The sequence below is a fragment of the Notamacropus eugenii genome, chromosome 4 (assembly GCF_028372415.1).
Source record: "Notamacropus eugenii isolate mMacEug1 chromosome 4, mMacEug1.pri_v2, whole genome shotgun sequence".
NCBI lineage: Eukaryota > Metazoa > Chordata > Mammalia > Diprotodontia > Macropodidae > Notamacropus > Notamacropus eugenii.
The window spans coordinates 79,945,620-79,962,795 of NC_092875.1; the positions used below are offsets into that span (position 1 = coordinate 79,945,620).

Sequence of the window (17,176 nt, forward strand, 5' to 3'; positions counted from 1 at the left end):
CATGTGACTTCATGTTCTTCTCTCTGATAGGCTTTCCCTCAAACAGCTGGTCAATCCTGTGCATAAGTTTCTGACCTTTTATCTTACCATGCTAGATCCCAACTCTGATTAACTGCTACCACTTAAAGCTGGAAGGAATTTTAACCCTGTGGAAGCAGAACTCCTTCCTTTGTTTCCCACAAACTCCCCCTCCCCCTTTTTTTTTCTGTATTAGAGAACTAGTTTCTTAAACCCCAATAGAGTTTCTTGGAATGATACCCCCATACTGTGGAGCTTTTAGGATAATGTCTCTGGTAACTATGGTTATGAATAGGAATATCCTTTTTGGTCCTTTTCAAGCAGCCTAACAAATGATGTAACTGAGGGCCACCAGCTCCCTAGATTGGAGGTTGCCTTCCCTTTGGCAATGCTAGGAATTCTTCATTTGGCAAATGTTTGATTGGTTGGACTATATGGAATAAGAAAACAAATAGTACCTGCTCTCAGGGACTTTCTAATCCAATAGGGGAGATAATTTTATACACGTACACTTTAATACACAATAACCTTGACAGATAGAAAATATCAGTGTGTATGCATGTTCCTCAGTTACAGGGGAAGAAGCTGAAACTTGGGAATTAGGAGCTTGCCTGTGGTTATCATGCAGATTGTAAAGAGTAGAGATGGGACTGAGTCTTGACTTTTTGCCATAGCGTGTTATGTTGTTATAGAATTACAAAATTCAATGGGAGTTGAAAGGAAGAGGTGATTTTTTTCTCTCATTTGAAGGAGGGAATTCAAGGGAACCTTCAAACATGAGTGGACATGAGCAGTGCTTTAGAGGAGGCCAGAATGACCAGGACAGTATACCTCCCCAGGGGAAGAGGGACTAGCATGAGCAAAGGCTAACTACAGAAACAGGGCCTGCCTCTTCTCTCTTAGCCTTTTCTTTACTTCATAAATCTAGAGAGAACTTTTTGTATACATTTGATGCTGTGCTTTCTTATCCTTGGTTGGGGGACATGTGTATGTTATGATAGTTATAGAGATTTGATTATTATTAATCAAATGGGATTACTGAGCCTAGGACTCAAATATAGTCCTTTAAAATGAAAGGAGTCAACTTTCATAGTACTGCAGTATCTGGTTTAAATTTGTAGTAGGATAGTTACAAAAAAGTCCTTTTTTCCCTCCCTCACTAGTGTTTATGATAAGAAGGGCCATCTGTGCCCATTTGATACAGGCCTAATTGAGAAGAATATAGAACTCTACTTCAGTGGGACAGTAAAACCAATCTACGATGACAACCCATGTCTGGATGGTAAGAACAAATATTTCAGGGTACCATATTTGGGACAGACAAAATATTGTACATCCTTGCTTTTGTAATAAATTAACTAGTCATCAAACAACATTTAAATAAAGATCATACATAATGCCATAAATTTCAGTCATGGAGAAATGTTTGAAAGCTTGTTAACTCTTAATTGTTAATAACAAATATGTTGCTTCTGACTCCTAATAGATCTTGCGTATTTGGATTTGGTTATTCTTTGTGCTGGTATTTGTATTTAACTTCTATACTAGTGGAAAGCACATTGATTCTGCATAATTTCTTTAGTTTATTTGGAATTTTTTATGGCATAATAATATTCCATTACATTATACGACCATATACCATTTTCTTCAGTAATGCCCCAATTGTTATACTCAAAACAAAGTCAAGTGCAAGTCATGTCATTATTTCTCTGATGGCATGGTCTTCTTCGGCAACGAAGGATGAACACACATATAGGGATTCGCCAGGGTTTTGTTTTGTTTTGTTTTGTTTTTTTGCTATTCAACATAAAACTACCATGAATTTTTGTTTCAACAAGACTTTTTCCTATTTTAGATAATAGTCTTAGAGTATAATATAAGGGTTCACTGAGTTCAAGGATATGGACAGTTTGCTATCCTATTGCATGTTTGTTGTATTGCTTTTTAAAAACAGTTCATAGCTCTGTCAGCAACATCATAGCATATCTATTTTTCCTTAGCCCCACCAATGCTGATTTTTGTTCATCTTAAATTATCTTTGCCAATTTAAAACTTATAAGGTAGTAACTCATTCCCAGTTTGTACTTTTATTAGTTTGAGCAAGTTTTCAGTTGGTTTTTGGTAACTTGTTCTTGTGACCTACATTTTCATGTCTTTTGAGTTCTCATCTATTTTGGAAATGGATTTCAAAAAATAAAATTATGTCAGTTTTTGGTTGAGAAAACATTTTTACCTGAAGTATCTGATAAAAATCAATCTTTTTTTTCTTTTTTCTTCTGATTGTATTACTTTTTGCTGTATAACTTTTATTTAAGAAAACTTATTCATTTGTCTCCTACCATCTTTTTCTATTTTTATTGAAGAACTTGTTATAATTGACTAATGTAGTTCACTTTTCTTTTTATAGTGTGGTGCACTCATTTGGGCAGTAGGCCTTTCATTTAGACATTTTAGTTGTGGTTGAAAATTCTTAGAATTTGAAGGTTTTGCTAGTTTACCAAAATATTTATAGTAACAATTTGAAGGACCAATTTTTGGCGACTGACCACTTAGAAATGACATATTTGACATTAAATGTGAATTGATCCCATGTTAATAAAAGGAAACTATCAATTCACTGCTGTGAATATTCTTTTCCCTGACAATTATCTTAACCACTAGATACATTAAACTGTGCTTGTGAATTGCTGTGGCTTCTAAATTCTCATGTATTATCCAACCTTTGGTGATGAACCTACCAAACTTATTGAGACAGGGCCTTTGATGGCACTCCACTACTAAATCTGTCCTAGATGTTATTCCAGCTTGGTAGTTTACTTGACCTAGATTTGAAGAACCCAGAGTTACCAGGTTGCAACAATGAGAAATCACAGTTAGACTTTAGTTGTGGTTGTTAATACCATTCAGAACACAATACATTTTACTTTTGGCTTTCATTAGTTAAACCTCAAATGTTTTTACCCCTTATTAAAAGAAAAAATGGCTTAAATTTTATTATTTGTCTTTTCCTTAGGTGGTGTCAGAGCGAAAAAACTTGGCCCCATAAATGCATGGTGGATCACTGGCTTTGATGGTGGCGAGAAAGCTTTGATTGGCTTCACCACAGGTACCTTCAAAGTGGGGGTTAGTTTGAAGCACCTGGCTACATTTCACTAAAGCATCAAAGTTCTTAATTGTGGGTATTTATAAAATATACTCCAAATCCTTCAGCTAGTGACTTAGAAACATCTTGATAAGGGCCTTCAAATGACCAAAACTGAGTTTTTGCAGAAGTTATGAAATACTTTTCCTAAGTAGGGTAATCTTTCCTTATAAAATATAGTTAGGTAGTACAGTGGTTAGAATGCTGGGCATGGAGTCAAGAAGACCTGAGTGTAAGTCAACTCTTAGAAATTTGCTGGATGTATGACCCTAGCCAAGTCCCTTGACTCCTCTCTGCCTTAGTTTTCTCATTTGTAAAATGGCAGCAATAATAATAGAACCTATCTCATAGGGTTGTTGTGAAGATCCAATGAGATATTTGTAAAGTGCTTAACACAAAGCCTGACACATAATAGGTGCTTGTTTCCTTTGAACATCCTTGAACTCTCACCCATATGAAAATCATGAGGCAAAGATGAAGGAAACAACCACATTTTCATTCTTCTCAAATTGGGTTCACCCTTTAGTGGAAAACTAGCTTATTTGTTGAGTCGGAACTAGTTCTCACCATACTCTGGTGTTTGCTTAAAAACTTCATAGTAAGGCTGAGATTCATCCAGCTTTGCTTATTTAAAATTTTTTCTTCCATTTTTGGTGTTAATTTTAAGTTTGTTAAATTTTTTCTTTACATTTTTAGTTTTTATGCCACAGTTTCTTCAAATAACATTCCTTCTCCCCCAGTTGCATCCTCTCTTGTAACAAAGTGCAGTTAAGCAAAATAAGCTGACACAGAGATTGCATCTGAAATTCTGTCCCCACAATGTGCCATTTCTCAAGATGATCATAGGACCATTGATTTAGAACTGGAAGAGACCTGAGCTGTCGTCAAGTTCAGCCCTCTTATTTTAATAACTGAAAGTGGTTTAGTGAGATTTCAACCCACATCTTCTGACTCCAAATCCTGTTCTCATAGTACCACACTGTGCTGTTGTTGTTGCTTAGTTTTTTTTTAGTTGTGACTGATTCTTTGTAACACCTTTTGGGGTTTTCTTGGCAAAGATACTGGAGTGGTTTGCCATTTCCTTCTGCAGCTCATTTTACAGATGAGGAAACAGAAGCAGCCAGGGTTAAGTGACTTACCCAGGGTCACACAGGTAGAAAATGTCTGAGGCCAGATTTGGACTCAGGAAGACAAGTCTTCCTGACTGCAGGCCTGGTGCTGTATCCACTATGACACCTTAACCAGGAGCTTCCAACCTGGAGGATCTCAGGGTCTTTAAAAATCAAATGCTATCTCAAAATTGGTACGTTTGTCATTGGTGCTTTTGCACAAAATTGCATTTCAGCTGGATTTGTTGCCTGTGGTGTTTTTCATTTATGTTTCATTTTGTCATTTCATCACTATGTATAATCCACTTTATCTTCTAGCTTTTGCTGATTATATTCTGATGGCTCCTAGTGAGGAATATGCACCTATATTTGCACTAATGCAGGAGAAGATCTACATGAGTAAAATAGTTGTTGAATTCTTACAGAATAACCCTGATGTCAGCTATGAAGATTTGCTCAATAAGATTGAAGTAAGTGTGCTCAGTCCTTAAAGTGCCCAATGCAAGGCCCCAAGTTAATTGCAAATAGAAAATAGAGTTTGGTGTGCTTTTCAATAAATGGAAAAAGTTTGTTATAACACCAAGCTAATCTTTTTCTGATTACAAGAAGTATTTCCATTATCAAGCCTTAAACTCAAGATGGCAGCTTTGCTTGTGGACAGGGGGAGATTAACTTTTGATTTTTATTTGTCTCTCCTTTCTTTTAAAAGACCACTGTTCCTCCTGCTGGACTGAACTTCAATCGATTCACAGAAGATTCTCTTCTTCGACATGCCCAGTTTGTGGTGGAACAAGTGGAAAGCTATGATGAGGCTGGAGACAGTGATGAGCAGCCTGTCATCATTACACCTTGCATGAGAGACTTGATTAAATTAGCTGGTGTCACGTTGGGGAAAAGGTAAAGACTATTAAGAATTATAGCTTTTCCCATCATTCCATTCTAATAGTCATACAAGACAAAACTTATTTAATCTTAAAGCACAATCTGTAAAATGTTGAAATTACTATTCGTGTGATAATCCATAGGGTAGACTTAGCTCTCTAGGGGGAGATTAAATTCCTTTTATGTTCATTTTCCTGGTCTTGGCATTTTGGGGAAAATCTTCTAGTGCCTCCTTAGTAGGACTTCTTGGGTAGGAAGAAGTAGGAGGCGATCTTTCTGATCTGAGAGATTGCTACTATTCTGAAGTAAAACTGGCTTAAATGTTTTTGCAGTGCAGGCATTGAATCTGTGCATCTAGAAAGATAAATTTTTTCCATTGTTCCATTTTATTTTTTTCTTATTTAATATTTTCTTTTTTTCCCAATTGCATGTTAAACACTTATAATATTCTTTTATTCAAATTGAGTTGCAGATTCTCTCCCTCCCTCCCCACCCTTCCCCGCTCGTTGAGAAGGCAAGCAATTTGACATGGGTTATACATGTGTAATCAGGCAAAACACATTTCCATGCAATAAGACATTCTGGGAAGGAAAACACAGACCAAAAAAACCCCCAAGGAAAACAAAGTAAAGAAAAGGTATCTTTGACCAGCATTCAGGCTCTACCAGTTCTTTCTCTGGAGATGGATAACACCTTTCATCATAAATCCTATGGAATTGTATTAGATCATTGTGTTTCTGAGAATAACTAAGTTATTCATAGTAGATTGTCATACAGTATTGCTGTTACTGTGTACAATGTTCTCCTGTTGCATTTTATTTTGTTCTTTGTTAGCATACTGACCCTTTATTTTACATGTATACTAGAGCATACTTCTTTTTTTACTAATATGATTTTTGACTTTCAGACGAGCTGCAAGGCGGCAAGCTATCAGACACCCTACCAAAATAGACAAGGATAAAGGACCAACCAAAGCCACTACCACCAAGCTTGTCTACCTGATTTTTGATACTTTCTTCTCAGAGCAAATTGAAAAGAATGAAAGAGAAGATGACAAGGAGAACGTTATGAAGCGTCGGCGCTGTGGTGTCTGTGAGGTAACACACACTTGGGTTAGGGTCACCAATTTGAGTTAGTTCAAGGAGAATCCTTGTGACTCAACTTTCTTTGGGATATTGCGTAGACTTCTTTTAAGTATGGTCCTGAATAAACAGAATGTTTGTTCTGAATGTTGTTCCTTTGATATGAAATGGTTTTCATTGGGCAACAGATATCAACTGCCCAAAAATTAATCTAATTAGATTAGGTTAGCTGTCTTAAGGTATTCAAGGTATTTGATGACTCAGAAAATAACATAGTTTTAAGGACTGTTTTTAATTTCTTAGTGTTGTAAACTTTAAAAATCTTTAATAATGATGGTGCTTTGTGAATCTTCTAGCTGTTCAAATTCTATTGCACTTTCCATCAAGCTAAGCTGAGGGTGGTCTCTGCCCTTCTGCCTCTGCCCTCAGAGAGTACAGAGTGGTCCAGTCTCTGCCCAGGACTCTTCATATTCATGTGCCAGGAAAGAGAGGCCTGGAGCTATTAAATTTTATCTCCAAATTCCATCTTATAGGGTAGCTCTATGGGAGTTGTGTATAGGTCTTAAAAAGAAATGTTTCCCTAAAGTCAGTACTATCAGTCCATCTGTAGAACATTTTGTTGTCTGACTTTTAATAAGACCTCTTCTGGCCTTCAAGTTTTTATATTTGTCTGTGAACTTAATTTCTAATATAGATCTATTAGCTCTAGTGATGGCCATTGAATACAGATACTCTTGGTTATTCCAGGTTTGTCAACAGCCTGAGTGTGGAAAATGTAAAGCCTGTCAAGATATGGTTAAATTTGGTGGCAGTGGGCGCAGCAAGCAGGCTTGTCTACAAAGGAGGTAAAAACACAGCTTTCCTTATTAGCCATGTCATCTATCGGGTACTTTCTTGTATAGGAGTAGTAAGTCATTCTAGAGAACACAGATGTACAGAGAGAGGTCCCACATTAGGGTGCACCCTTTAAAAGGCTCCTCTCTACCCTACATTCATGACCAATTCTTGATCTCTTCCCTGCAGGCCTTAAAGGGTAGTCTTTGAAGGTACTCCTATACCTTAGGAGACAGTTTTAAAGAGGTGGTGGGTGTGAAACATACTTCATCCTGTAGCCAAATTATGTTTTGATCCTCTCCACTTAACCTGGCTGGTCTCCAGAAGACCATTTTGTGGTCATGTCTGGGCCTCTTCTTGAAGACTGTCCAGTTTGGTAGGACCTGCTACCATGTGCTCATGTTCACTCTGCAGGCAGGGACTTTGAGATCCCAGATTCCTAATGAGGAATTTGGAGATAGACTTGACGTATGTCAGAGAGCTGCCATTATAATTTGTACTTGCAAAGAGCCTCTTTGTTTTTCTGTGTACTATGAATTATTCCTAGTCCCAAAAGTTCCTCCTAAAACCCATAATGAGGATCAGTGACTTTCTAGGTGCCCAAATCTGGCTGTGAGAGAGGCTGATGAAGATGAAGAAATTGATGATAATATTCCTGAAATGCCCTCACCCAAAAAAGTGCTCCAGGGAAGGAAAAAGAAACAGAACAAGACTAGAATCTCCTGGGTTGGAGCACCAATCAAGGTAATATTGAGAAGTTTCTTTTGTCTCATTCTAAGGAATGTTACTATTCTAACAAGCATATGGAGGTTGCTGATGGGTAAAAAGCCACGCCAAATTTCACTTCGTCCTTTAACCTCAAGGCTGCATAACTGCTTTTCAGGAATAGGAATAACTGGAAGATTTCTGAGTGTATCTTCACACTCACTACTCCTCTGCCATTAAAACGGTATTGGTCAGTGGCCGATCCATCCTCTTCCCAGGTTTTGTTACCCAGCTCACCAGCTCTGCCAGTATATCCACTGACAAAAATGTAGATAATCCTTTGCACTATATACCTCACAGGATTGTTGTGAGGAAAACACTTTGCAGACCTTAGGTGGAAATCATTATTATTGCCTTTTTAGAGTCAGTTATTAGGTTCTCATTATATACCAGCTGTTCTGCAGTCCCATCTTGAAAGAAGCTTACGTTGACAAGCACCTATAAAATGTACATACAAAATAAATAAAAAGCGAATAAGTCCAAACATATGCAAAGTTGTTAAATAAAAGGTAGTTTGAGAGGGACGACACAAGCATTTGAGGAGAGTTAGCAAAGTCTGCATTCAGAATATGATGCTTCAGCTGCGACCTAAAAAAAGGAGAGAAACGTTGAGACAGGTGAGAAGGGAGTGCATTCCAAGGCCTGTGGTTCAGCAAGTGTAAAGGCATACAGATAATCTGGAAATGGAGAGTTGTGTGGGAAGGACAGTTTGGCTTGAATGTATAGTGCAGGAGGAGAAGTGGAATAATGCCCAGTTAGGCTAGAAAGCTAATTTGGAATGAGGTTGTAAAGGTCTTGTAATGTTAAATACTTAGGAATTTATATTTTATCCTGAAGACAATAGGAAGGCACAGATACTGATTGAGTAAGGGAATCACAAGGTTATATATGTACTTTTAAAAACAAAATTAGTTTTCACTTTTTTTCCAATTATTGATTTTTGCCCCTCTGCTTCCCCTTCAACAACCACATCAAAAATAAAGACAAAACCCTTATAAAAAAAATACACAGTCAAGCAAAACAAATTCCTTCATTGGCTGTGTCCAGAAATGGAGTTTTCACTTTGTCTTATTTGTCAGGAGCTGTGTAGCGTACTTGTCTTTAAGGGTCTTCTGGAATTGTAGTTTGTCATTATGTTGATCAGAGTTCTAAAGTCTTTGAAAGTTCTTTTTTCTTTATAATATTTTTGTCATATAAATTGCTCTAGTTTTTGCTCATTTCACTGCATCATTTATGTTCTTCCCAGTTTTCTTTTAAGCTGTTTTGTCATTCCTTAATGGTAATTCCTTAATTCCATTCCATTCATGCGCCATAATTTGTTTAGCAATTTCCTAATAGGCAGGCATTCCCTTTAGATGAGTTTCTAGTTTTTTGTGGTTACGAAAGGAGCTGCCATAAATGTTTTTGTACATATGCATCCTTTTAAAAAAAAATGGATCTCTTTGGGGTATAGGCTTGATAGTAATGTCACTAGTTCAAAGGGTATATGCCATAGAGTGATTTTGGGGACATAGTTCCATAGTGCTTTTCAGAATGGCTAGGTCAATTCAAAGCTCCACCAACAGTGCATTAGTATGCCTGTTTTCCAGCAGTTCCTCTAATATTTTTCATTTTCCTCTTTTTTTTTTATCTCTGCCAGTCTGATGGATATGAGTAGAGAACTTCAGAATTGCTTTAATTTGTATTTTTGTAATTCCTATATGGTTGCTGATAGCTTGGATTCCTTCCTCTAAAAGCTGCCCCTATATATCTTTTAACCATTTATCAATTGAAGAATAGCTCTTATTCTTTTTGAATTTGAATCATTTCCTTATATATCTTTATCAGAGAAACTTGCTGCAAAGAAATCCCTCCCCCACCCCCATATCTGTTTCCCTTCTGATTTTAGTGCATTGGTTTTGTTTGTGCAAAAAGTTTCAATTGTATATAATAAGATTATCCATTATCTTCTGTGACCTCACCTCTCTTTTGTATGGTCAAGAATTCTTCCCCTATCCAAAGATCAGAAAGTAATTTTTTCTGTGCTCCTCTGATTTTTTATCTAATGATAGAATCTTTCATGTCTATGTCATTATTTATTTTAGAGTTCTTCTTCATCTGTTGTGTGAGATATTGGTAAAGGCCTAATTTCTGACAGTCCACTTTCCAGTTTTTCCTTTCCAGCAGGTTTTGTCAAATATTCTTTATTCTATCATCAGCATTTTTGGATTTACTGAACATTAGGCTATTGTGTCTGCCCCTTTATGTTGTAGACCTAAATTGTTCCTAATCTATTACTGTTTTTTAAACCAGTAGCAGATTGTTTTGATGAATACTGCTTTGGGGTATATCATTTGAGATTTAGTAATGCTGGGTTTCCTTTTTTTCTCCACTTTTTTATTTCTAAAACTTTAATAGACAATAAGAAAAGACAAAGAAACATATTAAATGTTATTTAATGTAACTTAAATATTGAAACTTAAATACAAAATAAGAAAAGAAAAAAAGCATGTCATGTGCACAGCAGAACATAAAAGCGGATTCGAAATATATAGCAATAAATTTCTGTTTCAGGAAAACCTATATAATAAATACTACATGTTGAGAGCTGTCCATCCTTTCTTTGCTTCCTTATGTTTTCTTTTGTTCTCCGCTGTGTACTTTTTACTTTGCTCTCACCCCAGTACAATTAAGTGTATATATATTTATATATAGATATATACATACTCATATACATATATGTACATGCATACGTATATAGACATATACTTTCCCTAACAAATTCTACTCATGATCTTTGTTCCAGTTTTTTTTCTAAACTTTCTTTGAGATTCTTGACCTTTTGTTTCTCTAGGTGAATTTTGTCATTTTTTCTATTTCTGTAAAATAATCCTTTCGTGTTTGATTGCCATGGCATTGATTAAGTAAATTGATTTAGGTAGTGTTGCCATTTTTATTATATTGGCCCAACCTACCCATGAACAATTAATATTTCCGTAGTTACTTAGGTTTGCAGATTTACATTTTAAGGAAATTACTTTGGTAGTGGTGTGTGGGATGGATGGGAGTGCTGAGGCAGGGAGGGATACCTGAGGCTGGGTAATCAATTTGGAGGTTACTGCAATAACCTAGGTGAGCAGTGATGAGGACCTCACATAAGGTGGTAGCCTTGTGAGTGGTGGGGAAGGAAGCATGGGTTTATCAAGCATCTGCCATGTGCTGGGCACTGTGCAAATCATTTGATCTTCATAACAATCTTGAGAGCTAGGTGCTATTGTTACACTCATTTTATAGGTGAGGAAACCAAGGCAGATAGGGTTAAGTATTGCCCGGAGTCAGACAAGCTAGTTATGTATCTGAGGTCATATCTGAACTTGCATCTTCCTGACTCTAGACCCAGCAGAGCTGTGAAGTTAGAAATGGCAAGATTTGTGTGCCAAGCAAATTTAATAGTCCCAGAAATTGAGGTTTTGAACAGATGTTCTAAAAGTATGTTAGTTTTCCAATTTGTTTTTAAAATATTTACATGTTTTAAAATACATTTTACTAAAAATTTGTTTCATTTAAACTTTTCCCTTTTTTGGTTTTTGCGACATTTGCATGAGAGTTAGGAGTTGTCAGTGCATTCAGATATTCAGTCCAATGCCTTCAATCCTCTGGGCTCCCAAGTGCCTGCTTAATGAAGGTTATTTTGAACATTTTTCTTTTGGATTTGGAGGAAATTGCCTTTTTCTCCTGCCCCATATATTAAATTAGAGAGCAAGATATTTTTTCCCTTTTCTTAGTCACTAGCCAAAGTCATATATATTCTTTTATGCTTAAGAAATGAGCTTATATTTCCTGTTACTATTTGTCAACAATCGTAGACATGAATATTTTGAGTGAGGTAAAAATTATTATTAGTTTCCAGTTACAGTAGAAGGGAAAGAGGGAATGGAAATTCTCTAATGTATAAAGTCAGAAACTGATCTATCATTTTATATAAAATTGGGTCTGTAAACAATGCTTTTGCTTTACAGAGTGATGGGAAGAAGGATTACTACCAGAAAGTGTGCATTGACTCCGAAACTCTAGAAGTAGGAGACTGTGTTTCTGTCAGTCCTGACGACCCCACCAAACCCTTATATTTAGCAAGGTTTGTGTTGCCTGTCTCCTCTTAGTTTTCTACCTACCCTTTCAAATTAAATCCTTTCTTATGACAAATTAAAAATGATGAAACAAAAATAGCTGACCCAGAGACTATGACTGACCACATACATAATATTCTGTTGTAATCTTTGCTAGAGGAAAAAAGCATTAAAGAGCTCTTTCTCAAACATTTCCTAAATGTGACATCATGTTCTTTAATTAAGCAGTTATAATTTTTATCCTTTTTAATTCTAGAATCACTGCATTGTGGGAAGATAGCAGTGGACAGATGTTTCATGCTCATTGGTTCTGTGCTGGGATAGATACTGTCCTCGGGGCAACATCAGACCCTCTGGAGCTCTTCTTGGTAGATGAGTGTGAAGATATGCAGCTCTCCTATATCCATGGCAAAGTGAATGTTATTTATAAAGCTCCCTCAGAAAACTGGTCCATGGAGGTAGGGACAGACTTTGTGACTTACCTTTGGCCCTTTAGGCAGCTACTACAGTCTGTTGTCTTAAAATGTTCACATTCAATGCATGTGAAATCTGTTTTCTCTTCTCTCTGAAGGGAGGATTAGACATGGAGATTAAAATGGTTGAAGATGATGGCAGAACCTATTTCTACCAAATGTGGTATGATCAAGACTATGCAAGGTTTGAGTCTCCTCCAAAGATCCAACCTACAGAAGATAATAAATACAAGTGAGTGTTTAGGAATGAAAGCTTATGTTAGTCTGAAGCCTGTGCTTGCAGTTCAGTTGAAGCTTCCATTGTTTAATCATGACTGTGGCCACAGAGAATGTTAGGAGTTGAGTCTCTTAGAGTAATAGATTTTTGAATAACATGTGGAACAGGCAGAGCTATAAAGGACTGGGAATCCAGGGCAGCAAAGGTTGCCTCCCTTTCTTAAAATCACTACCTTTGCCAGGACAAATCCAGCAGAGAGTTGGACATTTGGTTTTTCTTCTTTTTTCTTTTAATCACTAGCAGTCACCTGGCTTTCTGATTCCTCTCTTCCAGGTTCTGTATAAGCTGTGCACGTCTCGCTGAAATGAGACAGAAGGAAATCCCTAGAGTAACAGAGCCTCAAGAGGAGGTAGACCACAAGGTGGTTTATGGCCTGGCGATGAAAAATGGAGTACAATATAGGACAGGAGATGGAGTCTTCTTCTTGCCAGAGGCTTTTGGATTTAAGTTAGTATTCATCAGTGTATCCATATCTATTTCTATGTGTTGATGAAATTATTATAAGTTATTTTTACAAAGCATGATTTAAATATAAAAACTCTTTCCCGCATAAGAATGTAGTTAAGAGATATATGTTTTTCAAATATGGAATTTATATTTTCAAGACAAATTCGTATTTGCCTGAGTTAGCTTGTTACCTCTCCTTCTAAATCTGTTCTTCTAGACTTCAGTGTTTCTGCCTCAACATATCATATGAAGTACATCTCTGGAAGTATCTTATCTGAAAAGTGCCTTGGCTTCTGGTTTCCCTTCTACATCAAGAATTGTATGTTTCTTGGCTTAGAGGACTGTCTTTATGTCTTTGGTAGCTCCTGATGGGGAGTCTTACCTATACCATAAGCTCATGTAATTGATCTCTCAGTAGTTGAGACCTGTAAGAACTTTACAAGCTTATTTGGTTCCAATTAGTGTTTATGCCGAAGAACGCTGGTGAAACAAACCAGGCATTCTAAGCATAGTCCCTTATGTTGATGTAGCATTTTCATCTAACAGTTTCATATGTTTTTTACTACTTTGAATGGTAGTCTGGTCAAGGATTATTTTCATTTTACAGCTGAAGAAACTGAGGCTCAGGAGGGACCAATCTGGAACTCAGAGAAGCACCTCTTGATTCTTAAGCTAAAACCTTTTCTGGTTCTATCTGTTAGGGCTCTCCAGTCATCTACAAATTCGCCCAACTGGCTGTTTTCTGCACTAGCACAGATCGCGTGACCTTGCTAAATGTCAGGGTCTGATGGGATCATGTCACAGTGAGGCATGGGTAGAGGACTGATTGAGGAGCCCTTTAATAGGTGCCCAATAAACACTTGCTGGTGTTTTATTTGACACTGAAGGAAATAAGGAGCTTCCTTTAAATCAGATGAAAGGTTTGTTCTGCTAAGTGAAGCTAATTAAATGGGTGTGTGAACTCAAGCAAGTTACTTAAGAAAGGAAACTACTAAGGAATTTTTAAAGTTGAAACCTATTCATGCCACTGACTCCAATCCAGATTGAAATAGTGTTGTATATTGGAGTAGATGGTAGTTGCCTCCTCAGGGTTATGGATATGACCTAGCTTAGCTGAGAGATCTAAGGTATAGTAAATGCCAAGTCTCTTTGAATAGGAAGCAACCCAGCGGTGATGGCTTCCAGTGATACTGTAGCAGGAGTTATTTTTGAACACAGCCTTCTGCATAAATAAAAGACTATGGAATAGAAACTACCATGGAAGTGCAGATTCTAAAGTGAACATATCTAACAAAATAATATGGATTTAATTCTTTTCCCCTAGGTGACAAAACCCCCCAAAACTGAGTCTTTTCAATGCTTTTTATTGCCCATACATACTGGCTTTAAAAAGTTTTATGACATAATAACTCTTGACCAAACTGATCATGTACCAAGGGAGTGTGTATCTGTTTTCAAAATGTTGTATTTATTTTCATCTTCCTGGATAAAGTCTCCTTTGCCTTCTGCAGCATGAAGTTATGTAGCCCAACCAAGAGGTCAAAGAAGGAGTCTGTGGATGAGGAACTATACCCAGAACACTATCGGAAATACTCAGAATATATTAAAGGCAGCAACCAGGATGCTCCTGACCCATATCGTATTGGCCGCATCAAAGAGATCTTCTGTAACAAACGCAGTAATGGCAAACCAAATGAAGCAGACATCAAACTCAGAGTTAATAAATTCTACAGGTTGGCAGCATTATAAATTTAACTACTCATGCAAATGGCAAAGTTCCAAGAAATTGTTTAGTGCTCAGTTATGAAGCTTTCTGTAGAAAATTCAGGTATTTGAGATTTTCCTTGGCACTTAGAACAGTAGAATATGATGCATAGGCTCAGTGCGTACCCCGTGATTATTGGTAGTGTCAGTACTAATGATGTTAATACTATAATTTGCAAAGCCCTTTGTTTCTTCAGGGCCAGCCTAGGCAAAATCTGAAGAAGATTAGGAGTTTCCCTTCTCATTTTGGAACGCTTTCCTCTCAGCACAATACCAGTTTCTAGCATCTTGATGCTTTTTACAACTGCTCAGCTCTGACTTTGTGCCACTCAACCCTATGCTTCTGGGCCTTTTACTAATCTTTTTTATCTTCTTTGAGATGTCCATTCACATAACCTGATGCTTATTTTACCAAAACTTCCCTATCCTGCATCCCATTCCTTCAGGGTTGTAGTCACTGTCAGGTACTAGCCAGCTCATACAACAACACTTTCCTTGCTAATGGCTAAGAACGTTGCCCCTCCTATGTTATGTGTATTTAAACTGGGGCATCTTGCAATGAATTGCTTCCCAATGACAAATGTTGGGTGTGTAGGGGGTTCAGGCCACATGCTTGGCCAGTAGAGGGGTTTTGGGGGGTAGGTTGAGTTTTATAGATTCTTTCTAGAAGTGTATTTTGCAAAAGATTTCTTCTGTTACAGACCAGAAAATACCCACAAATCGATGAAAGCAAGTCATCATGCAGATATTAATCTGTTATACTGGAGTGATGAGGAAGCAATTGTGGACTTCAAGGCTGTACAAGGCCGCTGTATCATAGAGTATGGGGAAGACTTAACAGAATGTATTCAGGATTATTCTGCTGGTGGCTCAGATCGCTTCTATTTCCTTGAGGTGATGATTAACAAGTTGGTATTTCCTTATAAGGAAGTCTATTAGAATGTACCCAGGATGGATCTTTAGCTCTTGTATAGTCGTCTTTCTTCTGAATTGATTTAGGTGTTGGGAAGGCCCTTCAGATTTACATAGGTCACAGGTAGGGAAGGAGAGTGAGCTAACATTGGATGGAAGAATCGATGCATAAAAAAATCTTAGCAAGCTGAAATGATGGGACCAAATTGAAGAATAAATTGAAAAATGATACATGTATTAGGACTTTAGGTTTTTTGGTTTTTTTCTTTTTTTCATCCAAGTTTAGCATAGACAGCCAACAGAGAAAAGACCTGTGGACTTTAGAGCATTTGTGTCTTGATGAACAGTTAGCAGTGCAGCATGATAGCAAAAACAAAACCAGACACCAATTTGATCTTTCAGCTATGTTGATGGAATCTACATCTTAAGGAAGATGATAGTCCTGTAGTAATTTGTCCTGGTCACATCACATATATGTTATGTTCAATTAAGGATATCACATTTTAAGGGGACTAAATATTTAAAGGTGGAATGTCTGTCCTACTATGTAATATGAAAAGTTCCCTATCACTATAGATCTTGAAGAAGTACTTAGATATCTGCTTTTCAGCTATATTATAGCATGAATTCTTATAGAAACTGGGCAGTATGCTCTCTGAAGTCCCTTCCAACTCAATTCTTTTCTGAGACATGGATTTATTATACATGTTTATTATATTGACTTACTCTTTTATTTGAAGTAACTAATGTCAGATTTTTGTCCTTTTAGGCATATAATGCAAAAACTAAAAGTTTTGAAGATCCTCCAAATCATGCCCGTAGTCCTAGGAATAAAGGGAAAGGAAAAGGGAAGGGAAAAGGTTAGTTGTATTCCAGGCTTGTTTTCAAAGGTTTTTCCGATTCTGTTTTGCAATCCAAAGGAAACTTGACTATTTTCATAATTTACTTTGTAAGCTATTTCCTAAGGAGCTGTTGGAAATAATTACTGTATTTCAGCAAATCCTTTCTTTTCTTATTCTGTATTTTTTGGCATTCTCTTTGAAATAGTAAGGCCTTGGGAGTTTCTAGGGAAAGTGGAATCTCTGTGTTTGGTGTGACTTTGGGGTTAGCAATTGTGAAGTAATAAGCAATGGGCATCCCCTTACCTCTAGGCAAAAGCAAGGGAAAATCTGTAGCAGTGGAGCCTAGTGAGCAGGAAACTGTAGACATCAAGCTGCCCAAGCTTCGCACCCTGGATGTGTTCTCTGGCTGTGGAGGACTGTCTGAAGGCTTTCACCAAGCAGGTAAAGACAATGTGTTTTTTGCCCTGGATGTTCCATTTTTGAGCCTTACATTTTCCTACAGGGCTCTTGAACTTGAAAGAGA

At 37.1% G+C, this 17,176-nt stretch overlaps 1 protein-coding gene across 2 annotated transcripts in view; it reads left to right on the forward strand.

Annotated features, from left to right (window-relative positions):
- Positions 1-17,176, forward strand: part of LOC140500129 (DNA (cytosine-5)-methyltransferase 1) — a 48,468-nt gene that overhangs the window by 20,655 nt on the left and 10,637 nt on the right. For both annotated transcript variants that reach the window (XM_072602437.1, XM_072602438.1), the window contains exons 11-25: positions 1,182-1,300; positions 3,032-3,124; positions 4,588-4,739; positions 4,979-5,166; positions 6,059-6,248; positions 6,981-7,078; positions 7,664-7,811; positions 11,831-11,946; positions 12,195-12,396; positions 12,510-12,643; positions 12,962-13,135; positions 14,647-14,868; positions 15,601-15,793; positions 16,581-16,671; positions 16,963-17,094. In XM_072602437.1, coding sequence (XP_072458538.1) covers positions 1,182-1,300; positions 3,032-3,124; positions 4,588-4,739; positions 4,979-5,166; positions 6,059-6,248; positions 6,981-7,078; positions 7,664-7,811; positions 11,831-11,946; positions 12,195-12,396; positions 12,510-12,643; positions 12,962-13,135; positions 14,647-14,868; positions 15,601-15,793; positions 16,581-16,671; positions 16,963-17,094 — 2,252 coding nt within the window. The remainder of the gene's footprint in view (positions 1-1,181; positions 1,301-3,031; positions 3,125-4,587; positions 4,740-4,978; positions 5,167-6,058; positions 6,249-6,980; positions 7,079-7,663; positions 7,812-11,830; positions 11,947-12,194; positions 12,397-12,509; positions 12,644-12,961; positions 13,136-14,646; positions 14,869-15,600; positions 15,794-16,580; positions 16,672-16,962; positions 17,095-17,176) is intronic.